The sequence below is a fragment of the Venturia canescens genome, chromosome 4 (genome assembly GCF_019457755.1).
Source record: "Venturia canescens isolate UGA chromosome 4, ASM1945775v1, whole genome shotgun sequence".
Lineage (NCBI taxonomy): Eukaryota > Metazoa > Arthropoda > Insecta > Hymenoptera > Ichneumonidae > Venturia > Venturia canescens.
Window position 1 is genome coordinate 15,071,236 of NC_057424.1, and position 22,026 is coordinate 15,093,261.

General features: G+C 37.8%; 3 protein-coding genes across 3 annotated transcripts; 1 reads left to right on the forward strand and 2 right to left on the reverse strand.

Moving 5' to 3' along the window:
- Positions 1-2,930: 2,930 nt before the first annotated feature.
- LOC122409316 (acyl-CoA Delta-9 desaturase-like) lies at positions 2,931-11,817 on the reverse strand. Its single transcript, XM_043416782.1, has 6 exons — positions 11,390-11,817; positions 10,155-10,453; positions 7,961-8,091; positions 7,417-7,622; positions 5,420-5,605; positions 2,931-4,880 (listed from the first exon to the last, which is right to left on the reverse strand). The coding sequence occupies exons 2-6, from the start codon at positions 10,408-10,410 to the stop codon at positions 4,589-4,591; spliced, it is 1,071 nt and encodes a 356-aa protein (XP_043272717.1). The 5' UTR covers positions 10,411-10,453; positions 11,390-11,817; the 3' UTR covers positions 2,931-4,588.
- Positions 11,818-14,683: 2,866 nt separating this feature from the next.
- Positions 14,684-16,521, forward strand: Clp (Cleavage and polyadenylation specificity factor subunit 4). Its single transcript, XM_043417790.1, has 4 exons — positions 14,684-14,912; positions 15,056-15,259; positions 15,341-15,530; positions 15,949-16,521. Exons 1-4 carry the CDS (start codon positions 14,810-14,812, stop codon positions 16,382-16,384), a joined length of 933 nt encoding a protein of 310 aa, XP_043273725.1. The 5' UTR covers positions 14,684-14,809; the 3' UTR covers positions 16,385-16,521.
- Abp1 (Actin binding protein 1) lies at positions 16,456-21,892 on the reverse strand. Its single transcript, XM_043417787.1, has 5 exons — positions 21,102-21,892; positions 20,659-20,827; positions 19,859-20,091; positions 19,542-19,722; positions 16,456-19,344 (listed from the first exon to the last, which is right to left on the reverse strand). Exons 1-5 carry the CDS (start codon positions 21,182-21,184, stop codon positions 18,472-18,474), a joined length of 1,539 nt encoding a protein of 512 aa, XP_043273722.1. The 5' UTR covers positions 21,185-21,892; the 3' UTR covers positions 16,456-18,471.
- Between the last annotated feature and the right edge of the window lie 134 nt (positions 21,893-22,026).

Genomic DNA, 22,026 nt, shown 5'->3' on the forward strand with positions numbered 1-22,026 from the left:
CCTCAAAAGGACGAGAGAGCTTTTATACGAAGTGTGCAATAGAATTTTGAGGAAAACGTGCCGACACTTGGAATGATTTTCAAACGGATATGAAGAATGTGCAATCGTTGACGTGGCGTGATACACAGATATATACGTGCTGGAATTATCGTGGTCATTTTGTTGTTCTTTCATCGATAAGGGGATCAGAGTTCCGGAATATTTTTTAACGTTTGCGTGAAAGAGGGGCGGGAGGGAGGGAGAAAGAGAGGCAGATGGAGGGAAAAGCGGAAACGTAATTTCGTGCCCTGCCGTTGCAGCAGAGTGGCAAGCAAATTGTGTAACAAATATGCACAAACTCATATATATATATGTATGTTCTCTAAAATGTCGGGAGTTCGGCCCTTCTTAATGTAAACGAAAAATGCTTCTTGCGTGAGTTCAAGTGCACCCTTTATGTCAGCATCAAGCAATTTAGAGACTAACAAGAAGCACGGTCACGTGACGAAGCGACTGTTACACGCTCGACATCGCTACACACTGGCGGTTGACCAGATCGCTTCGCAATTTTTAGTGTGGACTCTCGTAATGAAGATTCATTGAAAAATATTTTTTTTCTTTTATCGTCAAACTCGTCGAAACGTCGATAATGAAAAAAAAAATTGTTAGGAAAGCAGCTGAATGAATTTTCATTGGTGAAACAATGGAATTTCAGCACAAAGAATTACTCAACGATAAAATAGCAGAGGACTGGTTCGCATGGGAAATTCGACACTGATCACAGTAAATCAGCACCAATTCAGGTAATTATAAAAAAGCGTGTAGCCGAGTTAAATCGATTAAAAATCGAACGAAATGAGAAAAATTATGTATTCGACCAATCGTTAAATCACACGCCACTTATCTTTATGTAAGCAGTGATTACATCGGGGCAGCTGCGCGTTTTCTTTAGAATTTCGTCTACGAGTATGATATCGGTTCATCTGCGTGTTAAAATCTTTGAACCCACTGGACTTTGCGTACTCAGTAACAATCGTGAGTCACGAAAGTATCGGGGCCGATGAAAAAAAAAAAAACAAAAAATCTTAAAAATCTCGTTTTCATAACGGAATTAAAATCTCCATAAAACCAACGATTCTCATTGATTCGATAGCGTTCTAGGTGCAGAGCGTCGAAAAAAAACGGAGAGAAAGAAACAGGGACGTTGACCGGGTACTCTATCAGCGTTAGAGACAAACTCGTGGGCAAGTTATCGGTCACGGCGCGACTAGACCGAAGACTAATCGCACGAAAAGTTGAATTAAGGGTGAATGATACAAAAGTCGAAATAATTAGAAATTGATTAAATTTGATGATAATGTTCTTCAACATCAAGTGCGAAAACACAAGTTTTTTCAAAATTTTCTTCTGTTTAGTTATCGAGTTAACGCATTAAAGCAGATTTCTTATGCCCGGAATGTATACCTATATATATGGAAACGCTATGCTTATACACGTCAACTTTAGTGATCAATTACTCGATAACTGTACAGAAGAAAAATCTTAAAAAATTTGTATTATCAAATTTGGCACTAAAGAATATGTTCACCAAATTTTATAAAATTCTGATCATTTTGAATTTTTTTATGTTTTTAGCATGGTTTAGCATGGCAACATTGTATCGCCTGTGCAATATATCCTTAAATCGTGAGATCACCGCTGACGTTAATTAAGAAATACGGGAGTAAAGTTTCGGCGGTAATGAGACGTTCTCGTTGCACCACACGAAATTTGCTTATCACCGCGATGATTCGTGCCGGAAAAATTTTCTTGAAATAAGGAATTTTGATGATTCGTTTATCAACGGCTATCGAGGGATGGATGATCGTGATCAATCACGCGACTTCCGGGTGCGCTTGCGACCTTCGATTCCGCGGCGGCGTTGTATTCGCATCAGTCGAACGAAACCCGACAATAAAAGACTTTCGTCCGATCTTTGATCGACCTAAACATGCTGTTTTTGCTAATTATCGTAATCGACGGTTAAATAATGAAAAAAAGGAAATTGCAAGAATACAATAACGTGGAATCGTGCTCAGGCAATAACCACGCTGGAATCGTTCAGTTCGCGCATTCGCACACGATAACGCGAGTGCGGTTAATTGACGTTTCCGTGACATGGAAAACTCGTAAATGTTTGGAACTCGTGGCTCATTATCAGAAATAAAATGGCGCTGGTGGCTTTCTTCGCTGTTCTGCGCTTCGCTTCCCGACGTTCGAGCGCATAACTCGCTCCGTCACGTAAACTGGCCACGCGTCTATTACACTCAAAACAATGATTCAGAGGCGGCAACTTCCAACTTGGCAGATACGATGACTGCGATGCGTCTTGCGACGACGACGCGTGCATCCCAAGCTCGAGTTCCAGCGTCCATTATTAACCCGTAGACGCCACACTCCCTTTAAGGGCACACACTCGCCACACTGGTGCAAATTTGTCCTTGGACTTTTCAAACGTTTTTATTTCGTGCGTGAATGTATTTAATCTTACAGCGAGACTTTTTGGGGGTAACAATTCCTCGGTAATCGATTACGATTATTTCAAATATTGAAAAATCAAGTTTTGTTATAGAAAAATGGCCAAAATGAAGAAGACAATTTTCTAGTTCTAGAGACTCCGAATTTTCTCGGTTGCTGCACCAGTGCGGTGTCAACAGAGGTTAATCGTTTGAATAACTTTTCGAATATTCATTCAGACCCTCCCATCGATCAACGCAAACAAATTACTCGAATTTCATTTCTTTTTTATTTATAATTCGAGCTCGAATAATACCTTACTGTGTAAGACGAACAATCGATTCAGAGGGAAAGAAAAAATCAATAAAAAACGAGGATCGATACGCTGCTTTCCATCCAGTTGGATCGAGTCGTTCTATTTTTTCCATCAGTAATTATCGAAATCAATAAAACTATTTTCAGTGGCGATAGTCCTTTATTTCTACAGTTTCAATAATAGACATTTTAGTCCTAAAATTTTAATCACTTTTCTTTTTGATAAAGTAACTTCTTTGGGGGGGGGGGGGGGGGGGGGCAAAGACGAGGAGGTAAGTTTTATAAAACACTTTTTATCGTAAAACTCTCATCGAAGTTTTCTTCAAATGGAAGACCTTTGAAAGCAATTTATTCGGCAATTGACTGGAATTGATTTTTCTCTTTATCGATATAAATCAATTTATTCAAATAACGAGCAGTGCGGATCAATTAATCACGTATTGACGATACGACTGTAAATTAATGATTGTTTTTTCTTGTACAGCCTTCATTTTCGTATACACATTCGTGCATATACATTTGTATATTTAAATATATATTTATATCCATAATTTGTGCAACTCCGAATCAATTTTACAAAAAAAATGGAAAAAAATAACAAGATTTGACTAAGAATTGACAGGAGACGACAGTCAACGTACTTGTCCCGATGACGCTGATTTGCAACCCTCGAGTCCAACGAAATGATATTAAAAAATTCTCGAACAATTCCAGTTAATCTTCAATTTTGTTCCCTGGCGACATTGCAATTCGTAGTTTTCAACCATTAAAAACTGGTGAATTAGAAATATTTTTTTCCTTCATTTCGTTGGACTCGTCGTCTTGTCCCGAGACTCTATCGAGTCTCTTGATATTTGTTTTTTAGTTAATAATTTACTCTAAATAGTGCGGTTACACTCGATTTGTTTAGTTCATTAATCTCTCATAATATCTTAACAATTAACATTTTTTATAATCTTCAATCGAACTTGTTCGTTCGAGCATTCGGCTTTCTTTGTTTATTATTATCTTCCTCATAAATATATATTTATTTGTGCCGTTAAAATTTTGGTCTAAGCTACAATACAATATAACGTGTGTGTCACAAGAATATAATGTTGGCACTTAAGGTTGACCTATCGCAAACTTCATTATTAGATAAAAACGTGATGCTTGTTTATTTGATAGTTAAAGCACACAAGAAAACGCCTGCAAAATTTTTGTCCGCATTATCGACCAGTTTTACAGCAATAAATAATCGATAAAATTTATAAATTTAACACACAGCTTACGGAGACCGCGCTCCAACCGAGATTTGAGCCATGAATAAATAATTTTCCCGATTACATATGTTTTTAAAAACATTCTCAAATGTTAAAAAAAATGATGAGCATCATTTTTGAATAAAAAAGAGGTTTGCCGAACAATGAAAATAAAAATCTTCGATTTAGACGAGTAATTACGTGGAGTGTCGTAATGACATTAAAAAACTTGATAATAAATAATGTTCCATAAATCATCACGACGCACACTCGAAAAATCATGAACTTTCGTAATACTGATAAAATAATATATAAATCCATCATCTATAGGTTATTTAAAGTTTTCGAAATAATTGAGTGTCTCTTGACTAGCTGCTGCGATAGGTAAACCTTAAATTCATGTTCTAATTCTACGAGGCCCTGTTCGCTTGATTAGTGGCAACAGTTTCTGTTCCCTCGCGTATATTTTCTTTAGCTCAAGTCCCCTGTTTTCTTCATTTTAATCTCAATCTACGAAGCAGCATCTACGTTAAACGATTAACTAGAAAAATGAAAAGCTATTCGGTGGCTACTTTGGCTTCGGTATCGGCCTTAACGTCACCCCAGATCGGGTGAGTACCGTCGCCCTTATTCTGCGATACTTTTTTAATGAGATCATCCGAAGCTGTTTTACGGTCGTACGCCCAACCCAATTTGGCAAACAAATCGATCCACATCGTTGTCATGTTCAAGCCGTAATTACCAAACTCGGCAGCTTTGTAATCCCAGGGAAATACGTGGTGATAGTTGTGCCAACCCTCGCCCATGCTGAACAGCGAAACGTATTTGTTCTCGGCCGGTGATATTGTTCTGTCGAGAGTAAAAAGAACCTTTGAGGTTTCTACTATTTCGTATTTCTACGTGCTTAAAATTATAAAATATCAGCACATGCGGCTACTCAATCGGCAAGGAAGCTGAGGCATCGAAACGAACATTTTTCATCCCTCTTTAATCGATTTCATAACGTAACATTAAGTGTAAAAACAAAAAATTGAAATTTTAAGATTTTGAGAATTTTATTAATGAGAAAAATCAATGACGATCCAAATTGGCGTGTATTTTTATAGTAGTCGAGACACACGCAGTGATATTTCGATAAAAATTATGCTGAAAGTACGAATTTTCATTATCGGATTATGAATAATGCTCTTTTGGATTAATGGTCATTTTTGTTTCGGTTTATTCGGAGAATTTCAGGTATCGAATTCTTCATTTTCCAGCCTCAACTTCCAAGTTTTATTTCTTGAATTATCGTCAGTTTGAAAAACGAATTTTTCCCAAAAGTATCGTCCAAATAATCTAATCGCCTCGTTGATACCGAACAGTGTGTTACTTAATTGTCAACGAACTTGTCGTAGCTCCGATAACCCCAGATATGCGCGAAGCTGTTGACGGACCATGAAAAATTCAGAAACACCACGTATCGTATAAACGCCTGCGATATTATGGCGTGATACCAATCTTCGTTCCACAGATATACAGGAATTAGTATCGGAATCACGAAGCAGACCATTAGTTTGAGGAACCCAAAATATCTGGAAAATCGAAGAAAAATAAAAATAAAAATTTAGTACGAATAAATAATCTCGAAAATTCATTTATTTCAAAATTTCTAAGAGACGAAAACGAAACGAGCAGCAAAACTAAAGTCTCCTGGAAATTATTTCTAATTTCGGAGCACACACAGCAAATCTTCAAGCCTTCGAGAACGACAGTTCTGATCAATTGTATTTTTTTTCGTCGCTAGAACGCCCGGAAAATTCGACCCAACGAAAGGGCAAGAAGGTTTTATGACCTGACTAACTGACCTGGGCGGTTAGGATGGGACTGTGAAATTCTGGGGTGTTTAAGGTATTCCTTTCAAGAACCCGAATATTCTACAAATAACTGATTTTAAATAACAGTAAAGTAAAAATGCGTGCGAATAGATTGGCCAAATTTATCGATCATTTAATGAAGAATTGAAACTTGAAAAATCGTAAAATTTATACGGGAGTTTATGAGATTACATCATCACTGCATTTCTATTCAATAATTCATATGCCAAATAATTCTAAATTCTTGATAGAAACCGTCTCACAGATTGAAAAAAATGTGAGGAATTCATAGCGACGATATTGTTTTTGTATATAATCGCGGCTTCTCAGAGTTTAGGAATCGGTGAAATTTCGAGTGCCCCAATTTGCGCCACCAAAAAATACGCTCATGCGAAAGGGCGTTACGATTCATCCTCGTCTTTCGATGCGAATTCACTAGGAGCCTCTACAAATTTGTGGGAAATGCGAGAAAACGATAATTTTTTTCGTATTCTTTAACCCGAATCATGATGAAAAATATTTGTTTTGTGGAATAATCGCGAACGAATACGGGGCTCAAAGATGAATTCTCTGTTATTATTTTCAAATGATTCACTTTATTTTTGTAGATTTCCAGTCTCTTATCATTAACATCGTTGTTATCGAGACAAATATTTTCCAAGGAAAAAGAAACTTTAGCACGCGCTGTACCCGAATCGTCAACGTGATTGATCCTCTCTCGGATTGCGACCCCGCGAGATAGCACGAGGTCCACGTGATCGCTCATTCAACAAGTGCTTTTTTCAACTTGAGTACTAAATTACACACGTACCTAGTTCATTCGACTCAAAAAATCGTTCACGGCCAATGGACGATAAATTTATCAATTCATTGCCACCGCAGTGGTCTTCGATCTGGACAATTTTATTTCACCGCTTATCGCATCGGGACTATATGAAACGGTCGCCTGACGCACCTCGAATTTGCAAAATTTTAAGTTTTCGTCCAATTTCATCGATTACTGGAGAAAAAGTAAGTGCGCGACTGATGCCGTTATAGTAAGCCCGTGCGGACGGACGTACGCACGCACTTGTGGGTGCACGCGGACGCGGGGACACACGCACTCAAACAGACCACCCCGAGTTGTGAGAAGAGGACGAAAAATCGAAAATCTCGACGAGGAAGGATCGTCAGTTGGCTTAACGCACGAGGTTTTTTAAGGGGACGATTCGAGCTACATTTTGCTTTTATAATCTCTGTTTCTGCAATTTTTTTTGCGCTTGGTACGTCCTTTTGAAATGTGGATTTTCCGTAATTTTCTCACTCCAGAAAAGCTTTCGATCTCACAATTTGTTGATCAAATCTTCAAAGAGGACCCGAGGGCCTCGATTCCGTTGTTGAGAAACTTTTCCGTCATTCCCTTTCGCAGAGTTTTCCTCGATTCGTAGAGCCACCAAAGCTCCTCGGACCATAAATATTTGGCGCCTCCGATCAAAAACGTTTTTTTCCACATCGATCCAGACCGAGGGTATTTCATCGTTGGAACTTACTTTTGAGAAAAGCGGACAACAGGATCAGCGAGCACGTCGCTCATGTCGATCATACGACCTCGTCTCAAGACTTCCGGGTGTTTTTTCATCATGAGCCAGCCGACGTGGGCGAAGAAAAAGCCTCTTTTACTGTTGTGAGGATCCGCGTCGGTTTCCGTGTATTTGTGATGCACTCTGTGATCTCGAACCCAATCGTATATCGAATTCTGAAAGAGCAAGAGCAAAAATAATGCAAACCACCGACGAAGTGATGATGGACGGCGGCGATCGAGAATGGGGCGCTACCTTAATACAATTAGGAAAACAAAAGGCGAAATAAGGCTGAAATCGACGAGTGTGGGGGCGTCAGGCTTTTATGAATTTCTGAACACGTTAAACCGAGGGCAACGGAGTCTCGAAGGGACTCGAGGAAAATTGAAACGCTTGGAAATCCGGAGGAAAAATTGGGATAGCCGGGATGGGACGAGGGCGTGAAGAACGACGATAAATGAAAACATTTTCGATCGTAATATGAAATACGAAGTGGTGAAAATCGTTAGCTTACTTCGCCAGCAGTGAGGTAAGCGATTAGTAGAATTATACGAAGCGGCATGTTCGCCTTGTACGATCGATGCGTCCAATAACGATGCGCTCCACCAGTAACTCCAAAACCCGCGGTCCCGCACATGAAGCAACCTGCGGAAATGTTATTAGCGCTTAAAGACGAAGCTGCACTTTGACCTTGATATTTGGCGATGCCTTCTGTCCCGGTGAGCTCGACTGAACGCTGCGTAGTAAGCATCGGTACTTTGGGTCAGCTAAAAAGTCGTTTCTTCGCCAACAATTTTCCGTCGTCAGCATTTTTTGTTGAGCCGTTAAGCTTCTTCATGCACGAAACGATTTTCTTAAGAAAGTCTTGAAATTCGCACAGACTTTAAATGGATAGTCCTACTGACACGCGTATCAAATTTTAAACGATTCTTCTTCTTGGTTATTGAGATAAACGTGTTTAAATATGAAGAAAAACATGAACATGAAAGAGAAGAAATGTGATATGTTCACATTATAAAAAGCAATGGTAAAAAGAAGACCTTTTTCTTAAAAAATAATTGAAAGTGAAGAAAAAGAAAATATCAAGAGAAATGACAGTTTTGTTCGTGAACCTCGAAGAGCTGAGTCGAAAAAAAAATATTGTAATTCGTTTGAAATTGAATTTGAAAATAAAGAATTTCGAATTTATCATATTCGATCCTATGTAACGAATGAACGCTTCTTATACGAAGTTTACGAAAAGCGTACACAATAACAATGACGAAGGTCTGGAAAAAAATTTGACAATTGTCTTACTAGTAATAAATAAGATATATTACGTTAAAGATTGAACGGAATTGGTAATGAGCACTCGTAACCTCACATTTGCTTATTTCTGCATTTTGTTTCTTCTTGGCTCGGCCCATTGCTGTCACAGCCTTCTGTCTTTTTATTAACACTTTTTTCTCGATTTGCGCTCTCTAATGCGATTTTTAACATAAAAAACAATAGTATTTTAGCCAGGGACGAATAAAATTTGGGGTTCGGTCAGTGATGGATCCCCGATTAACGAATGGCTTGTAATTTCATTCGCCAAAAGATGAGTTGAAAAAATGTATTTACAATTTCGAATAAATAACTCTGACATTAAGGAGGGTGGCTAGACTCGTCAAAATGATAAGAAATTGATCAAATTTGGTGATAATGTTCTTCAACATCAAGTGCGAAGACACCATTTTTTTCAAAATTTTCTTCTGCTTATTTATCGAGTAATTACGCATTAAAGCAGATTTCTTATGCCCGGAATGTATACCTATATATATGGAAACGCTATGCTTATACACTTGAACTTTAGTGATCAATTACTCGATAACTGTAGAGAAGAAAAATCTTAAAAAATTTGTATTGTCAAATTTGGCCCTAAAGAATATGTTCACCAAATTTTATTAAATTCTTATCATTTTGAAAATTTTAATGTATTTAACATGGTTTAGCATGGCAACACTGTATCGTCGGTAGCCACCTTCCTTAATTTAGAGTGATAATATTTTTAATTAGGAAGTAAAAATCGACCCAATTTGGATACTCATAAAATACCAATGAAATAAGAAGATTAAAACGTATAAAGCCTCTCGACCTGATAAATTAAGCAAACGAATAATGTGAAATAATATCAATAATAATTCAATCGTACAGCACAATTATTTAACGTTCCCCACGGAATAGATTGCAATTTATAATATTGACAATAAAAAAAAATGAAATAAAAAAATAAAATACGATTCTACGGGCATGATCCACCTTAAACTCATCCCGAAACGCATTTACTTTAGAATGGAAACTTTGCTACGCGGACATTCGGTATCTTCTTTGTTATTTTAGGTGTTGGACTTTGCAGAAAATCGACCTTTGCTTTAGATTTAAGATTCGTTCGGACTTAATCAAATTTGGTTGAGCGCTTTGTGTCTCATGCAGTTTAATCGTTACGAATAATCGCTTCTTACGTGGAATATTCCCTCGGCTGATGCTAGCCGATTCGGGACGTAGCCGAAGAAATATTCGAATGGGCGAGCGCGTTCAACGAGTTTGGAAGTTCCGCGAGTTACGGGTGAAAGAAAATCCAAGTTAAAATGTCTGCATGGACAATGAAAATTTGCTCGCCCGTTGAATCGTTCCCCTCCGTAAGAGCATGCACTTTTATCGCAATTTCAAACTCTACGTTATCTTACTCCATAGTGTCAATAGCTTGTGCTCCAACGGGACAACCGTGAGTAGGCCGTAGAGAGCTACGAAGTGAAACCCGAAAATCCGGACGACGTTTGACCATATGATGGGTGTTTTGAAGCCGAATGGTCCTGTCGGGTGATCCTTGCTCGATGAGTTATCGATTTCATCGACGTGCTCGTCCTTGACGAGGTCATCGATGCCCGCCATGTCCTCCGCGTCCTCTATTTCCTTGACAGTCATCGTTTCTGTCGGCGGCATTTTTTCTTTGCTCCTTAAACCTCTCCTCGCTCGAGCGTCGAGTCTAACGAGGATGCGGGGAGAGAAAAAATTCACTTTCGTTACCAAACTATGTCCGCAGGGCTCGAATCCCACAGAAATATCATTTTTTCATCAGCTACGTTTAACTCGGATAAATAATCAGGCGAATGGAAACTTTCTTCCAGTTTCTTCTCACGCCGATTCATCGGGACTTGGAGAGCTAGACCGAAGCGCGCATCACTGTTGTCCAGAGTCGAGAGAGAGCCAGACAATGTTGACACACAATGTCGGAACAGTGAGTGGGAAAACTGTTGAATTCGCGTCGATAAGTTGTCCTCGAACGCGGTTACGTGACAATAGGTCCCAGGACAAAATATCCTCAGACGCAATATCCTCTTTAATTTAGTTTTATGATTATTTGCTTTTTCATTGTTTTTACTTATTCATGCGAGGCAGGCGGGCTGAACACACACACACTCACACACGCACATGAACCAAAACAAACAAACGAAAGCATACACACACACTTTGAAAACATTGGTTCCAACATAATTTCGTTGATAATGATAATAAAGATTCCCTTGATTTAATAGAGATAAAAATATCCACGAGATTCAGTATTACAGAGGTGTAGGATATTTTCAAATCGAGGATATTTTGTCCCAAGAATAATATTTTCTCCGAGAATATTTATCTTCAATATATTTTGGCACGGGATATTATTCTGTCTCAGGATCTTTTGACAGTAAAACTCCTCGACCGTCATTCGATTCCCGAAGTATTTTGAAAACGAATATTCCTACATTTTGGCTGAGTGTCATTAAAGCTTTGAAAAGTGCTATCGAAATATTTGAGATCTTGAAAAATTTGTGTCGAATTATTTGCTCACGAAGAGGTGGAAATTGTAAAAAATTCAACTCGACCGAAGTTTCAATTCAACACGATGAACTTTAATTGAATTTATTGGAATGATACGCACCGACAGTTGTGGGACGATCACGTGATTTTACGAAGAAAAGTTTAGGCCGATTTTCGGATGCTGTTTTTCTGACTCATCTCCGAGTGCTGCGTAGTTCCAGCAAGTCTGCATTTCCATTTGGCATTCCTTTATTATTCTCACACCACGTCGATAACGTCGTTGTCACAGGTTGAATGAAAACGAAAAGCTCCGACGAGCTCGCCTTCCCTTTCGATAGAGTCGCGTCTAGACCGCCGACGATACACGCTACTCGAACCTTGGCACACCGAATCTCGCGAATATCCTTCGAAAGGGTCAATTGGCACGTGTTGCCGTATTATTTACTTCGCTTTCTCTGCATTTCAAACGTATTCACCCGAAGACATTCGTCCAAAAGACTCTTTTGTGTTGAACATGTGTATGGAATACACTTCTGCCGGGGATGACTGGGGTCGATGGTCCAAACTGCTGCGCGATAACCAGAGCTTGCGCAAACGCTGCAACGAGAAATAACGAATGTAGTTCCACCTTCGATTTCATCCCTAAAAACATCGATTTTTTAAAAACTCTCAATTATTTAAGGTAGATCATGCCCGTACGATCGTATTTTATGGGTGTCCGAATTGGGTCGATTTTTACTTCCTAATTTAAAATATTACCACTCTAAATTAATGTCAGAGTTGTTTATTCGAAATTGTAAATACACTTTTTAAACTTATCTTTCGGCGAATGAAATTACAAGCCATTCGTTAATCGGGGATCCATCACTGACCGAACCCCAAATTTTATTCGTCCCTGGCTAAAATACTATTGTTTTTTATGTTAAAAATCGCATTAGAGAGCGCAAATCGAGAAAAAAGTGTTAATAAAAAGACAGAAGGCTGTGACAGCAATGGGCCGAGCCGAGGAGAAACAACGTGCCGAAATAAGCAAACGTGAGGTTACGAGTGCTCATTACCAATTTCCTTCGATCTTTAACTTAAGAGACTTTTGTAGCAAAAATTACTGTTTTTGTAGTAACGACGGGCCATATCGATATTATAATAATAATCGCTACAGAGTGTTTCAAATAATGCAAAAGTTTGGGGAACCATTACCACAGTCCACAGTAAACAACGCGCTGTGCTACATCAAAAATAAACACCGAGCGAATTTTTATTAAAAACATAGTAAATAATGAAATGTTTTGATGAAAATTTAGGAGATAACGTAGCAATAGTTTCTCTGTGCTATACGAAAAATTGCATAGTTTCGTATTTTCCTTTTTACCACACTGAATTTTGCTCAATAGCATAGCAAAATTCATGCGCCCACCAATAACATGAGGCGTTGCGAGTATAAACATGAAAATTAATTGGTGGCACATGGTAAAATTTCAAGCAACCGCTTCGTTCATAAGCGGACTTTGCCAATTGTAAATCTTTGTAGAAAAGAAAATTTACTTATTTTCGAACGATGCGACTCAACGATACAAACATTTTCGACGTTTCACCAATTTTTAACATTTCACCAAAGACACGAGTGACATTCGGATATCGATGCATCGATCGATGTAAGAATGTCACAGACCTAAATTTTGCCTGTCGTACATAGTAAAATTTGAGAGAGCTCAGAGAGCTGCTTTCGGCATCAAAATTATTATCCACTTTGGTGAAATGTAATAGAATGATGACATACAACAGCGCTGTTACAAAACATAGAAAATTTTTCTACGTATTCATACGAAATATTCGTATAAAAGACTCTCCGTGTATATTTTTATTACGCGTAAGACAATCGTCTCAAATATTCCCCAGAACTTAGTTATAGACTTCATTGTTATTGTGTCCTTTTTCATAAACTTCAGCGCTCATTCGTTATGTGGAAAGATAAACGATTTTTTACGCATAGTCCCTTGACCCTGTGTATTTTTATTGACATTTAAACGCGTTTGTCTCAATAGCCAATAAGACGAGTCCTTTAAAATTTGATGCGTGTCTCAGTCGACTATCTATCAAGACTTAAGAAAATAATCCTTTCGTGCCGGAACAATCTTAATGCTTTTGCCCGACTCTCATTTTTGTCTCGTCAACTTGTATATTTTTACTCGAATTTTTCATCCCTGGAAAATATTTAGCATTCACAGCACATTATTGAAGCGTTTGAAAGGGATTTTCATTTCAACGCGATGATTTATTGGGTGGTTCGATTCTCGAGTGATCAAATCGACCGGCGATGCTCTTATATCGGAGCATGCATTTTTTGCATCTTCGCCGAAACATCGTCTTGATTGATTATTCTTCGCGCATGTACTCCGCACTGTAACGATGCCTTTCGCGCAGCTTTCTTTTCCCGGAGCGCCTCGAGAGCAGGGCAGCAAACACGAGGATTCGAATGTCCCGCCGCTTGAACAGCAGTTGGAAGCTCGTCGTCGATCTCACGCAGCACGATGACAAGCCGGATTTTCTATGGGAATTGTTTTTAATAGGGCTGTCAATGTACTTGTCCCGAGACTCTACCGAGCCTCTTGATAAGGTTTTCTAAGATCACGAGCGCCCATCAGTCAACTCGAGATCACTCGGAACACTCCGCATGACCTTGGTTCCTGTCGCTGTGTACTGACGTGTTCGAACGTAACGCAAACATTTCGAAAAAAATTCTCGTAGCCGTTCGGGATTCAAAAGTGGAGCCGTACTCGCTTGTTTTTCTTTTTCTTTTGTTCCATTGTGAAGGAAATTCGTTTGTGAAGCCTAAAATTCGAACCTTGTTCTTGGTCATCGGATCGTCGACAGATTTGACAGCTGCGAATTTTAACGCATTTGCGTAAATGGGTGTAAATAATTATTGAAACGCTTCAAATTTCTCTCCGATTTTATTCTGTTTGTTCGAAAAAAATTGAAAAAACTATGAAAAAAGTCCTCAAAAGTCAGGAATTTTTCTCGTTTAGAACTCTCCTGCTCGTACCTTAACGAGAAAAAAATGGGAAAAATGGGTATTTTAGAAAATTAATAAAATTCGTTCTTACTGCGAAAAAAAATTATGAATTATGAAAAAAGAATTTCTCAATAATTTTTTGATTATTTGAAATTTTGGAATTAGTTTTCGTATTGCCTCGAAATAGCCGAGCTTTTCTAGATTCTTGTCTACCGGCGAATAACAAAGTTTCATTCGGATCTTGAATAAATCGATTTCACGAAATCCTATAACCTCAAGATGCAGTTGGATCGATTCGTTTCAAACATACCACGTGAAGGTATGATGGTTGCTACATTTGGAAATAGTACGCTGAACAGTCACGAGTGGCAGCAGCTGAACAAAGCGGTGAATGAAAAGCATTGTGGACCATGGTGGCGGGGAATACGCGCAACCTGCAACACATGATTATTGTGTGTAGTGTCGGTGTTTGCGGTGTTTGATGGATGCTTCGAACAATAATAAGTTGACAGATTATTGTGCTTAAAAATGGAATATTTAGTTGCGAGTGTGGATCATATGAAATTTGACATAGAAATTGCGTTGGATGAACAATATGGAGCACTATCATTACCTTTCACGGGGATGGATAGTAAGTACAGTTAAATATTTGGGAGTTTTCAACTTTAAGGTTATCATGATAAAAGGATGTGACTGAATAATAATGCAGTAGATAATCAACTACTTCTTGAAAGCTTTTTCACACGTTTTTCTGGTGTAAAATTTATTTTTCAGAATCCATCGCTGCTGTATGTCAATTCTATCCCAGAGGTACTTGCAACAAAGGGGCATCATGTCCCTTCAGGCACGTACGTGGCGACAGAACAATTGTTTGTAAACATTGGCTGCGAGGACTTTGTAAAAAAGGAGATCAATGTGAATTTCTCCATGAATATGACATGACAAAAATGCCTGAATGTTATTTCTATTCACGTTTCAGTAAGTCATACTTTTCCTTTATAGCAAAAGATTTTAATTGTAATTGAATTTAACACCTTTGATTATTCTTTCTTCGAATAGATGCTTGTCATAATAAGGAATGCCCCTTCTTGCACATCGACCCGGAGACTAAAGTTAGAGATTGTCCATGGTACGACAGAGGATTTTGCAGGCACGGACCCCTCTGCAGACACCGTCACGTTAGGAGGGTTCTCTGCATGGCTTATCTAGCTGGATTTTGTCCTGAGGGTCCTAACTGTAAATTTATGCAGTAAGTACACACCAAAGTATACATTGAGGCTTTATATAATTTTAGAATTATGCCGGTGGATTATTATAATTTAAAAAAACATTTGTTGATATGACAAAGTTTTAGAAAGTTTAGATTATTTCAGAAACTTAGTATTTTGAGTTCACTCTGAAGAATATATAGCAAAATTGAATGTACATCTGTGGGTATATATTCAGGTGAAAACAAAGTATTAAAGAGACAAAACAAACTCGGCGTTTGAAAAAAATTCACAAAAAATATTGAATACTTTTCTGACTTTTCCTGCCCAGTGTGACTGGTGCATGGTTACTTTTTTACAGAGCAATGAGCAATCCCTAAAATTTTGAGTTACAACTTATTCTGTCTCTATATGTAACTCCGAGATAGTTTAATTGAATTTTTCAATTAATTCTTTCAGTCCAAGATTTGAACTACCGGCTGTTCAAGATATGCAACCAAAAGAAGGAAAGAAAGTTATGATAACGTGTCACTTCTGTGGCGAGGGGGGCCACAAAGCTATGTATTGTAATAAAATGCCTTCGGATATGAGAGAAGCTCAAGTGAGACATGAACAAGAAGGTGGCGGTTCGCACTCGTCGCATTATCATCACATGAATATGCACAACGGTCCACCACCTCGAGGGCCACAAAAGCCTCTCGAAGAGGTGACTTGTTACAAATGTGGTACAAAAGGACATTACGCCAACAAATGTCCAAAAGGTCATTTAGCATTTTTGAGTCACGCAGGTGGTGGCAGTGGTGGTGGTGGCAGTACTGGCAGTGGTGGAAGTGGCGGCGGAGGAGGAGGTGGAGGTTCAGGAGGTGGAAGTGGAAACCCTGGTTACAGAAGATGACTCTTTTTGAGTTATTTTCTTATTTGGACTTATGAAGATTTGGTTAAAAACAGAAATAAATTTCTTTTGTATATGTTAACATTTTTACTTTATTTTTCATTCGAATAAACAATAAAATAGGAATTCGAAAAGAAAAACGTTTACATCTTATCAGTTCAATTTGTTCGAGCGGCATTCGATCCCGACGTGTAATTTTCTTCCTTCTAATTCACGCCACGTTTTAAGATAAAAGATAAAAGAACACTGGTACAAGCTTTTCCGGAACTGCCGCAAAGCAAATATAATTTCCGGATGCTTGACTCAATCTCAAAAAAATTAACAGTCAATACTCTTGTTTCTTTTCCCTTTAAAATACTATAATTATAATACATGACAACCCAACATACGTTAATTAAGTCTGATCAACGCAATTGAAGAAAATTATAATAAAAATACTCAAAATAACAAAATGATGGAAGTCGAAGCGATGTTTGTGTGATACGACGAGACTAAATGCACGTTCACCAAGTTGGCAAATAGTGAATTCCTCGTTTTCCTGCCTTGTATCGAATTCTTTTACGTATTCCAATGGAATTGAAAATGTGATACTTTAAAAATGACATTGCGCCCATTACAAAATGAAAATATCTTTGAACGGAACTTTGATGAATGATGCTTTTAGACTCATGATAAAAATCTCTGCAGGTTGTTATTCGAACATGATAATCAGTCAGTTCTATACTGTGGTAGTCGTTATAACAGTTTGAAGTGTAATCATTATTGTGTCAAACGCGCAGTGAAGACGACTCTACTGGCAACGAAATACATGAGTGGAAAAAGAGTTGATATTTGAAGATTAATCTCGACTCTTATGAAAGTTTCTAGCGTGGCTCGTGAATAAATGTTATGATGGATGCATATTTTCGAACGTGGTCAAAAAATGATATCACGTATTTCAGAGTCACGTGTAAAATACTTTTCCCGACGTCTTGATTTAATTGGTGTTTACGATATTCTTAATTATTTCACATAAAGACAAGTCTAATCTCATCTAAAACCTTTCTTCATTCCTCAAATTCGAGGATCTCAATTTACGAATACAAATACGACCATACATCCCGTTTTGGATGCGTTCTTAAGGCATTATTGTAATAATCTACATATAAAAGTTCTTTCTGTAGGCTTCAAAAGATTGTTTCGAACGGAAAAAGGAATAAAGAGAATTTTATAGATTTTTGGACCCCTGAAACAAATTCAATATTTTCTAAAAACTTCATAAGAAGCTTCCTATTCTCGTTATTGAAAATTACGTCAATATTATGGGAATTATTAGTTTTACTTTCGTTTCTCCTCAAATCTCTCGATTTAAACTTTTATCTATTCATAAAAAAAAACATCGAACTCTACAGTATTATAATGACGATCGTTACAGCTAGGACGACAATGTTTTGGAACGTTAAATTGAGCGAATAAACGTAAAAGCTGCATTCAAGAACGCACCCTATAAGACTCGTTACTTTTTCTTTACCACTACCAATGATATTTCGTTCCCTTAAGTATCGTTAGAATTTTACGCTTCACGTATATAAGTACTGAAAGTAAAACGTTTAAAATATAACAATAACTGTGTGTTAGTTGGCTTAAAAAAGCCAATAATTTCAGTCGCTGCTTAAATCTCGGGCATATCTTATTGCGTTGAAGTTTGAATCATTGGAATAGAATAAAACATGATATTTTGTTTTTTAATGTAAGCGAATGCAGAATAACGTTTTAGTGCTAGTTTAGGCTGGAAAAGATGGGCGAAAACGCTGCTCGTTTCCCTTTGAGAACTCAATCGTAGACCAAAAATTATTTCTATAAAATGCAAGCAATTGAAATATTTAGCAAATAACACAACGATCAAGTGAATTTTTGTCACATCCCAACAATGCAAAATTCAACACTATTATTTTAATCGATAAAATTCTCAAGGCAGTAAGAGGATCGAACGATTAATCAACAACTATGAACTAATGGGAGCATCGAATAGTTTCGATCAGGTTGTTTGAAATCTCATGTGAAGTTATCGAGAGAGGAAAGTAAAATTGATATTGAACAATTCCATGGCATCATGTGGCATCATTTTCAATAACTTCGACATAATTAGCTGGAAAAAGCCCATAAGTTCCATCAGGTCCGAGACCTTGCCACCAACCTTCGTCAATAGCATCAATGTGTGTAATAATATCACCAGGATCGAAAGTTATTTCGGTGTCATCGGCAGCTTGATAATCATAAAGTGCTCGAGCTTTCATGCCCTCGTTATTAGGATCGAAATATAAATAAGGCTCGCCACCGCTCAATTGATTGTATAATTCGGTCTCGACATTGTTTAAACTTTCCTCGGTCGTTTCCCCAATGACAGTCGGTGGACCGTTGTTCGTTCCAATTGCGAGTTCCTCCATCTTCGAAATTGTCGCTTTTTCCACGGATTCAAACTGTTCAACAGTCGCGGCAGCTCTTTCATCACTAGCTTTTGTTGCCGTTTCCACTTTTACTTCTGCTGCTTGTTTCGACTCTTCCGTCGTCGTAACGTTTCTTTCCTCGACTTTGGTTTCTCTTTCTTGAGCTTTTCGCTCTCCTCTCTCCTGAACATTCGCCTCCTTCTCTTGAAACATTTCCGATACACTTCCCACGTTTCTTACCGGATTATTTCTCGTTACAAATTTCTGATGATGCACCGGTTGCAAATTCTGTCTCATTTGACCAGCCGAAGTATTTTGTTCGAAAACCGCACGAGCGTTTATCGTGCGTTGAGCTATCAATTGTTGCGCCTCGTTACTACGCTGTCGCCGTAATTCTTCGCTTCGTGACTTGTGCTCGTCGTCTGTATCGCTGCTGTTCTGATGGGCCATCATCTGTTGATTTCGCAAATTTTTTATCTCCGCTGCTCGCTGCTCCGATTTTTTTTCAACCATCCCCGATACTTCGGACGTAGAAACCTAATTAGAAAGAAAAACAATTTTTCATTATTTTTATTCTCAAAAACAGTGTCGAATTAACAATATTTATTGCATATTCAACAGGGATAAAAAAAAAATTCAAGCATTTTCACCTATTATATTAGATCAGATAAACAGTGTGCCAGAAATGATTATTGACAAATGATAGGAAAGAAAAAAATAACATAGGTCCATACCTGTTGCTGCTCTCTCAGCTTACTCGCCTGTTCCTCTCGCGATCTCGTTTCCAATTCGAGTCTTCGACGATCCTTCTCTAACCGGAGACGTTCTTGTTCCACTCTCTGTTTTTCCTCGATTTCTTCCCGTTGCCAAAACCGATCGCGTTCGCTCGCATTGATCTCCTGTTCGGGTATAACTCTGAAAATTTGTGAATAAAAATTTAAGGGGACGCCTTGGCTCTTGTCGTTAATCCATGTGAGCATTCAGAAATACAGCAGCAGTCTACATGTTGGAGCGTCAATTAATTACATCGATATTCAAAGAAATACTTTACCGACGATATGTTGTCCCAACTGGCCCTGAATTACCACCATTTTCACCACGAGGTTCGTTGAACTTGTAAGAAGAACCTGTAGCTCTCGCTAACTTTTCCATTATCAGCTCAACCTCGACATCTTCTTCGGAACGAGCATTCACTGTAATATGAGCTCCTTTCAATAATTTCTCTATATCCCTTATGTGATTGGCGCAAGTTCCTTTTCTCACTATCGGTGCACATTCGCCTTGCTGTAACAAATATAATATGTGTAGAATCATAATTCTGTGAAAAATTCAACAATTCAAACTGTACAGTACAAAAAATATATTTCCACTTTGAATCATAACTTGATAGAACGGTAAATTCCTGTATTAAAGTCTAACACCACAGCCGGAACATTACAACATTTCAAAGATAAAAAACCATGACTTTGCAAAAAATGATTAATTTACTAAATTTGATTATAAGCTATCAGTAAACTGGGTGGAAGAATCAACTGTATAACAAAAAACAAAAAAGTATGACAGACTCAAAATATGAATTTTTTACAATTATTTGTGAATGGAGATGCATGCAAAACAAATTGAAACAAGGAGAATCTTAGTGTCATTAAAAAATTTACAAAAATTGTTCTATATTTTGAAATTTAGAAAATTTAATGAAAGCAAAAATTTCTTCAAAGCAAAAGTTGTTCAGAAAAAAAATCCCAACCACAAATTTTATCTCAATGCTTCAACGTCTCTGTGAAATGACAAGTGATAAAAATAGAAATTATTGAACCATTTGAAAAGTTTGAAAATTCTTTTTTTACCTACCCAGTTAACGAGTACGCATTTGGGTAAACTTGTTTTAGTGTCTATAACCCGACAAAAGGCATACATAATGCTACCGCTGTTGAGTTCATCTATCATTTCTTCCAATCCTCCGCTACCCGTTCCGACAACTTTAAGATTATTCGTTTGGCCTTCATATCCAAATACAGCCCTGGTAAAAACACAGAATGCATAAGAAAAACTTTAAGAGACATATTCCATTTTTCCTTACTCATTCAGAATGAATAAATTTTTCAAAATGAAAAAGATAAGATGGAATAACGTTTATTGGAATATAGGCCGTTTCAGGCTCGAGTTATTGTTATTTCAGAATATATTGCATAAAGTTTGATTATTAAATTGTCTTGAAGCAACAAGTTAAACAAAACAGATGAATCAATGAACAAATGACATGTAGAAATTGATGGAAAAAAAATGTTGCTCACCAATTGACGGGTGATTTGTCGTCAACGACGCGGTGCCAAGCGTCAACGAGCGAGTCGTTGTTTTTCGTTAAATTAACTGACATTGTTATCTAACGATTCGATACAATGATGTACGATACATGCGGATTTTTAAATAAAATATGTACGATCAAATAAACATTTTCGATATGAGTTTTCGGCTATTGGAGGTATTGGAGATAGGCGTTATCAGTGGATATCGTGGATATAGAAAATCCTTCGATGGGCCGGACACCGATGAATGACGGTTTACACGCAGATTGGTACATAATCCGGGGTCCGGGAGGATTTTGCAGCGTCGTCTGTCGGGCATTACCGGAGCTTAAATACGAATACGCCTCCAACGGACAAGCGCAAAACTGTGAACTCCCGCACAAGTTTTGAGTTTCAATTTTTTCCTCTTGACCTCTCGTGGGAAATTTCAATCTTCGGTAGTATACTACTTTTCTCAGGGAATCTCTTCTGTTGTTTGAAAATCGGAAAATAACTACTCAAACCCGTAATTCTCTATTCGCGATCCCAACCCAATGGAAATGCAAAATAAGAAGCAACTGCGCAAAGATTTTCAAGCTCTCACCTACTTTCAGCTATAACCTCAATGTTTGATTAATACATTGAATCAAATAAAAGAAATCCCCTCTAATCAAGCTAATCAACAAACGAAAGAATCCGGGCAGTATTTACGAATGAGTGAATATTTTAATGTTGGAAAATAGTCCGGCAAATGTTTCAGTTCCCAATCACAAAAATTGAACTGCACATGAGCGTCATCGAATAATCATGTCGCATAAATGTAAATCCTGTATTCCAATCGACATACGTATCTGACAAATAAGCCAATAAATTGTATTGACGTTGTAAACGCGCGAGAATGGAGACTCGCTAATAAATAACTAAAAATTTCAAC